This window comes from Penaeus vannamei, unplaced genomic scaffold (assembly GCF_042767895.1).
Source record: "Penaeus vannamei isolate JL-2024 unplaced genomic scaffold, ASM4276789v1 unanchor748, whole genome shotgun sequence".
NCBI lineage: Eukaryota > Metazoa > Arthropoda > Malacostraca > Decapoda > Penaeidae > Penaeus > Penaeus vannamei.
The window spans coordinates 35,001-42,500 of record NW_027213752.1 but is presented as its reverse complement, the minus strand read 5'-3'; the positions used below and the strand labels follow the sequence as shown (position 1 = coordinate 42,500).

The 7,500-nt window shown below is 41.1% G+C and overlaps 1 protein-coding gene across 1 annotated transcript in view; it reads right to left on the bottom strand.

Annotated features, from left to right (window-relative positions):
- Positions 1–255: 255 nt before the first annotated feature.
- Positions 256–7,500, bottom strand: part of LOC113823274 (serine protease inhibitor 88Ea) — an 8,121-nt gene continuing 876 nt past the window's right edge. Inside the window, exons 2-6 of the mRNA XM_027375891.2 lie at positions 3,737–4,075; positions 2,538–2,676; positions 1,664–1,907; positions 1,063–1,283; positions 256–684 (exon numbers count right to left, since the gene is read on the bottom strand). Of these exons, the coding sequence (XP_027231692.1) occupies positions 397–684; positions 1,063–1,283; positions 1,664–1,907; positions 2,538–2,676; positions 3,737–4,071 (1,227 nt within the window). The 5' untranslated portion in view covers positions 4,072–4,075 and the 3' untranslated portion in view covers positions 256–396. The remainder of the gene's footprint in view (positions 685–1,062; positions 1,284–1,663; positions 1,908–2,537; positions 2,677–3,736; positions 4,076–7,500) is intronic.

The window sequence follows — 7,500 nt, the reverse complement described above, 5'->3', positions numbered from 1 at the left end:
ACCTTGTATCGAAACAGTCACGATTTGGTTATTATGTGCTTCGGATACAAGAGTCGAAGCAAGCAGTTTAAACATTGACTTAGAGTGTGGTGTAATGCTCGAAGTAAAGAAGCATTTCATCTGTGGAGGAAGGAAGAAAAGAGTGAAATCGATGAAAAAGTGAGATGAAGAAGGAAAAAAAGAATAGATAGATAAATATACATCATTTATGGAAATAACAGCTAAGTGCTGGCCAGATAAACGAAGTGCCAGACAACTACAGATAATTACAAGAAGGAAAATTACTTCCTCCGCGTGATTTCTAAAAACACACAAAGAACGAAGAACAACGCAAACCTAAAAGATACAATAAATAATCCACACGCCTTACGAAACAACCGAAAAAGGAGAAAAAAATTAGAACGCAGGATTTCGAAAGACTCCAACGAAGACGAAATTTCCCGTCTGACTGTCGTAGATGACGAAGACGAAGGGGCGATCACACACGAAGGACGACGGTGGAGGAGGCTTCGTCCGGGAGAGAGACACGAACACCGTCGCCGCCGCCGCCTCCGTGCCCTCCTCCGTGACCTGCAGCGCCGCCTGGTGGAACGTGCGGCTCACCACCAGGCTTCCTCGGGGCGCCAGGCTGGTCAGGTCGGCCGACTCGCTGAACAGCTCCCGGATGCCGAGTTTATACAGGGCCTTGGGACGATGAGGGAAACGAAGACCTTAGATATTATCAATAATTACTCCGGTAAGTAGAGTTTGGACGTGCGTATATATATGTACTTTACACCTCGACAAAACACACACACACAATCTATAATTTATTTGACTATCCATCTATCTCAATTCATTGGCCCTACTTTTCAGAGCCACTAAGAAATGTTCTCTATTAGTCTTAGTTCCCCCTCAAAACACGTATTCTATTGTCCAAACAATCCCCCAGCGTTTCTATCCTTCCCGTTCCTATAACATTGCCAGCAACTCCTTCCTCAAACCCAATCTCATGCCCTTCTAAACCCGCCTACTGCAAACCTCAAACCGACCCTCTCAACCTCCCTCGCACCGCCCACTCACCAGCTTGAGGTCCCCCTTGATGGACGAGTGTAAGGTGAATCTCGGCAGGTGGACGGTGACCTGGTGGTGCCACATGTTGGTGATGGCGGAGCGGAAGGACGCAGGGTTCAAGCGAGAAAGCAGATCCTTCACATCTCCGGACGGCAGGAAGACGTACATGGTGAAAGGACCATCGGCGTAAGGGAGTTCGAGGACCCGCGCCCCCAAGTCCCTCGACACGCCTGCGAAAGGATTGGGTGGGGGAGTCACTGTTCGTCGGATTGGGTGTTTTACCGTTCGTCGGATTGGTGTTTTATTGCCACTCGGGTTGGTTTAGATTCGGTTAATTTCCTGTCATATGCATGCCATTCACCGTGTTTGTATATAAATTGACAATGTTATTGTCAAAGACGTTCACACTGTCTAAGTCCCTCGATATTTCAACAAAAATATTTGTTTGCTAGACTCTTTCCAGCAGAAGAAAAAACACCATTTTCAAAATATATAAACTACTGAAATATCAATACCATAATAACGATATCCATATGAAACATGTAAAAACGTTATAATAGTCATTAACCCTATCGATCTCGTGTACAAACACTATAATTATAATACCCACCATTCCTGAACTGGCCCTCCTGTTTCATCATCGGAACCTGCACGTATTTTTCTGCCGTGACGTAGAAATTCCCATAGTAAGTGTCATTCACACGGAACTGGTGTCGCCAAAGCCCCTTGAAAGCGGCCACGTTCACCATGACCATGATCGCTTGGTATATTTCGCGTTCGTTCACGACGTTGGAGATGAGGCCATGGGTGTTCTCGAACGTGTATTTGTTGATCAGAGATGTGGCGTCGCGGTACTGTGGGGAAGGCGAGGGGGGGGGCTAAAGTGGATGAGGTATACAAAGTATAAAGACTGTTTCGAAGAAGAAAGGTAGAATTCATAGGAAAGGACGTGAATTTAAGAAATAAGTTCAAATTCTATTTTACCTTTTACCTATTTTACTTTACCTATCTATTCTACCTTTACTTATATTATTCTACCTATCTAAAGTAAAATAGGTAAAAGGTAAAATAGAATATGAACTTATTAAGGGTAAAAAAAATCGTAGAGGAAAAATAAATAGGTAGAATTGAATAGGTAAAGGTAGAATGAATATATTTTCTAGAACAGGAAACTTGTTTGAGTGAAGAAATGAACTGTCAGGAATGTGCTAAGTGAATGAATGAGCATATTTACCCCACCATGATATCCAATGTCAGTCATCCTAGGAAATAAAGTTGAAACATTAAAATAGCTATTATATCAACAACGATAATAACTATAATGAACACAGTGATGATAATAATAACAATTATGATAATGCTACCACTACTACTACTGTTACTACTACAAATATTACTGCTGATACTAATACTACTATAACTGATACTACTACTACTACTCATAGTAGTAATAATGTCAATAACTAAACAGTAATAATCCTCACCTTTAAGAAGTTGACGACTTGAATCTGCTCGTTCAGTATGTCGGCGGCGCAGGCGCTGAGAGGCACCCTCGCGTCGACGAACACGCGGTTGGCCAAGACGAACGTGTTGAAGCTGTTCTTGACTTGCCGTGATTTGTACCTGGGGGGAAGGAGCGCCTACTTAGTTTTTTTAATGATTTGAAAGCCTTTTGTGTGTGTGTCTTGTGCTGTACCTAGTGAGGGGAAAAAGAGCTCTCGGTGAGGTAATAATGATAGAACCAAAAACATTAAATGCAGAAGAAAAAATCTTTGAAAAAAAAAAAAATCTTTTTGACAATATATCTGATGGAAAGGTTATCTTTTATCCTTTAATTCAAGCAGTTACTTTTGTTCTCTTATATGATTTTATGCGATGCAATAAGCTGTTCTGTTTTCTTTTTGTCCTTTTTTTTATCTCATTTTATGGAATTACGAAGCGAAATGGGAACCAAAAGCACATTATTTTTTGAAGATGAAAAAATAACACATTTTGACAGTCATCTAAGGCTGTTAAGTAAAGGAAGATAAAATCCTTTGTCAGCAAAAAGGAATAAAAAGAAATAGATTTTGAGAAACGGACCCGTTCGAACCAGGTTTTCTACTTACTATTTCTTACGCTTTGTACTTTAACAAATGCTCATGGTGTTGTGCATGACCTCCAGCCTTCCCATTTTCCGCCAATCATCTATAATCACAATATAATATCGATACCACAACGCAAAAAATCCTGGCAGATCAGACATGACGTTTCCCTCCACAACAAACTCGTCTAGATGTTCTAATTCCTAATATTTCTTACTGTTTATACTTTATCCCGACCATTTTTTAACATCCACCGATAATCAAATTACATCAATATCATAATGCGAAAAAATAGAAGTTAAAATCCCTGCGGACCAGATATGTTTTCCTTCACAACAAACATAGATATTCCATTTCCTAATATTTCATAAAATTTCTACTTTATCGAGCATGTATGATTTCCTGCATGATGATCTCCATCCCGCCCAATTTATTATGATTTTCTGTGCGATCTCCATCCCGCCCAATTTATTATGATTTCCTGTGCGATCTCCATCCCGTCCAATTGAACTAGATATTCGCAAGCTAACATCGATGCCATAAAACGGAAAAATCCTACCAAGCCAGACACGACGTTCCCCCCACGCGCCCATACTCACATCCTCTCCAAAAGCCACCAGGTCTTGAGAGTCGACACCTTCTCCCTCACGCCCATGACCTCCTCCATCTCCTGCCTCGTCTTGCCCTCGGCGCCCAGGTAGGCCAGCACCAGCCCATTCCACACGCTGTAGGGCGAGAAGAAGAGATTCCCCTCCGTCGGCGCCCGGTCCAGGAGCTCCCTGAAGAGGTCGAAGGCGAAGCTGACCATGCCCGAGATGTCATGGTAGGTCTGGATGCTGGTCAGGTCATCGTGGGCGGAGAGGCACTGGGCGTGGGCGTGGCGCGGGGTCAGGGTCAGCAGGAACAGGGCCGTGAGGGAGGCCGACGCAGGCATCTTTCTGCAGGGGAAAGTTGGGTCAGGAAGGTGGAGCCGATTTCCGTTCTCGTTCCCGTTCTCTCTTCTTTTCTCCCTCTGGCTTTCGATCTATCTGTGTGTGCGTGCGTGCGTGTGCGGGTGGGTGTGCGTGCGTGTGATAAGGATCTGCACAGAATGACATCCTGCAACTAGGCATATAAGTCATATGAGATGCTTGTCAGAAAAAAACTGATGTAAGGAAAAGGAAAAAGAGAGTATATTGAAATTAGGTCATAAAATCCAATAGTAATTTCAGTAGGAGACGCCCTACCAAAGGTCCCTATGAAATATTAGTATTAGTCATTACATCCACCTATATTCCATACATAACACATTTCATGTCCTTTTCGAAAGCAAAAAATTAATAATAAATATTAATAATAATAATAATAATAATGAGGGTAATTTGATATTTGATGTTGAAGAAAGAAAAAAAAATAACCTAAACTGGTTTACTATTCTATAATACACTAAACGCACTCAGAGAACGCTTACCTCTGCCAAGGCAATAGGGTCACATGCAATGAAAATATCCAAACTTATAGAATTACATTTAAATCACCTCTTTTTCAAGTACACTGGTGACGTCCGTAAACATAACCTCCTTGGCGGAGACAATAAAGGTAATAATAATAACAATAACCCCAGTACATAGAGTTAACTGATACAATCATTTAAAAAATCCTGGATCCGGATCACCACCAAAAGTTAAAGGCATCTAAGTTAAGCTAAAACACACTATTATAATATCGATGGAAATGAAAAAAAAAAATCTTTTCATAACGTTTTTCAGTTATCCTGTTAACCAACGAACAAACTAACAAACCAACGCTGCTAAAAACATAACCACCTTGGCAGAGGCAATACGCTTAAGAAACAGCCTGACAAAAGAGAAGAAAACAAATAATCTTTAACAGGATAGCATGTGATTATTCATCAGACTACCTTGAGGATTGAGGATAACGACTGCATTCTCCGTGTGGTACAGATTGTGTAGCTTCTCTGTAACATATCTCACAAAACTAAAATAAATAGAAATGGTCTTTTTATCTTTTACCTGTACCTGTGTGAGAAAAAGGATTGTGGCATTATCGAGTACCTTTAGATGAATCTTCATTTGGATGTTGATAGAAACAAGTTCTGGCACAAGCAACGCCCCATTTACAAATAAAGTTTCATCTGAATGTTGAAAGAGAATCTTTTATTCTTAATGGTTCATGTACAGATAATGGGAGACGAGTCCTCGCCCCATTTACTGAGGGAATAACAATGATGCTTATTTCGATGAAACGAGATGCATCCTTTTCTAACATGTATTTCCATTCTTGTTTCCATGCATATGTACTTCTAGATTAGATCATATCTACCCAGTCATACAGACTCCATTTCCCTTTTTCAGAATTATTATATCAATGATCTTTCGAAAGTACATGACTTGCATCAGAAATACTAGATGTCTCTGGATAGAAAAAAATAAGAAAATAACAAGACACATGTTTAGTGATTCCTGAATTCCTAACCTACGCCAACAAAACTCGATGCAACCAAACAAGAGTGCTTCACAAACATCAAACATCTACAAAGAAGAAAGATACAGCCCTATAAATTTAGCGAAACAGTCACCCATACAAGTAGCTGGTATTTCCAAAACCTGAAAAAGCAAGGCTACATACAGATTCCTCTCAGTCTCGTAGCCTAAGGCAGTGGATATTCCAAGATGGGGGGTGGAGGAAGGAGGGGGCAAGGGGGAGGAGAGGGGAGGGGGAATCATCGATGCTGCCGGGGAAGATTTCGGGGAAGTTTGGAGACATTCACTGTTGCTAGCGTGTGTGTTTTGGAGTTCGTGATTTATGAATGGGCGTGTGTAAGTCATGGGAATAATGGAATGTAATAATGTTTTTCCTTTACAACGTAACCTCCTTTGTTTTGGTTTGTTTTTTTTATCTTTATTCATATTGTTTTCTGTCTGTCTGTTTCTGTCTTTCTCTGCCTGTCTGTCACTGTCAGTCTGTCTGTGTATATCGGTCACTGTCTGTGTATGTCTCTGTCTCTGTCTCTCACTCTGTCTGTCTGTCTCTCTCTCTCTATTTCCCAACACCTCACTTTATCCCTCTTCCCCTCCCTCCCAATCTGCTCTTTTTTTCCTCCTATCTCCCTTCTCCCTCCTCCTCTTCTCTATTCCCCTCCCTCTCCTTCATTTCTTCCTCCCTCATTCTCAGTTTCCCTCCCTCCCTCCCTCCCATTGCTTCTCTTTCTCCACCCTTCTTCCTTATTCCCTTCCCTCCCTCCTTCTCTACCTCCCCCTTTCCTTACCTCCCTCCGCCGTCCTCTCTACCACAGCAGCACCCAATTTATCTGCCTCTTCGGTTCCTCATCAACCTGTACAACGCGGTACAACCAACAAAGCAACAACAACCAAACAAGTTTTTCATTCACCACCAGAAACCCAAACCCAGTCCTTCCACAAACTTTATGCGATATAAAACCCGCGACCAGTGATACCAAACCGAGGTAATGGTAGTGTGATTGCTTTGTAGGTAGAGAAAATAGTTGTTTGCTTTGCGTCGGTTCTAGCACATAAACGGAAGATATATGGATTTATAATGAGAAAGAGATAGATAGATGGATAGATAGATTAGTAGACAGATAGGCATAGAGATACATATATACATACATTCATACATGGATGTATAGATGGATAGAGAAAGAGAGAGGGAGAGAGAATGGGGGGAGGAGACTGGTAAACTGCTAGACAGATAGTCAGAAAACTAGCTGTCCGGATCAACTAGCTGAGAGATTGTGAGAAGACATACATAGGGGGAGAAAGGAAGTATGTTGACTTAGAAAAGATTTAGATAAATTGGTCATTTCAGCTCACACGAGTCCTATCTATCTGTCTATCAACATATTTCTTCATCCACCAGAAAAAGTGGATAGACAGAGAGAGAGAGAGAGAGAGAGAGAGAGAGAGAGAGAGAGAGAGAGAGAGAGAGAGAGAGAGAGAGAGAGAGAGAGAGAGAGAGAGAGAGAGATTCATTTTCATTCATTTCTTTATCTTCCTCTTCTTCTGTTTATCTCTATATCTATCTACCAATCCATTATTGTCATCAGTGTACCTATCTATTTAGTTGTTTGTTTATCTATCTTCTTATCCGTTCTTTGATTCGTTTTTTTATAATTACTTATACATCTATCGATGTATCTACCAAACTACGTATTCTAACAATACATGTAACTATCTAATATATATCTATCTATTATAATTTCAGTTATCTATTTTCACTATCTCTGATTTCTTCCTTTTTCTCTACCTCTCCTCTCTCTCTCTCTTTCCCTTTTCCTCCCTCTCTATCTATCTCCCCCTCTCCCTCGCTTTCTCTCTCTCTCTCTATCTATCAATCTATCCCT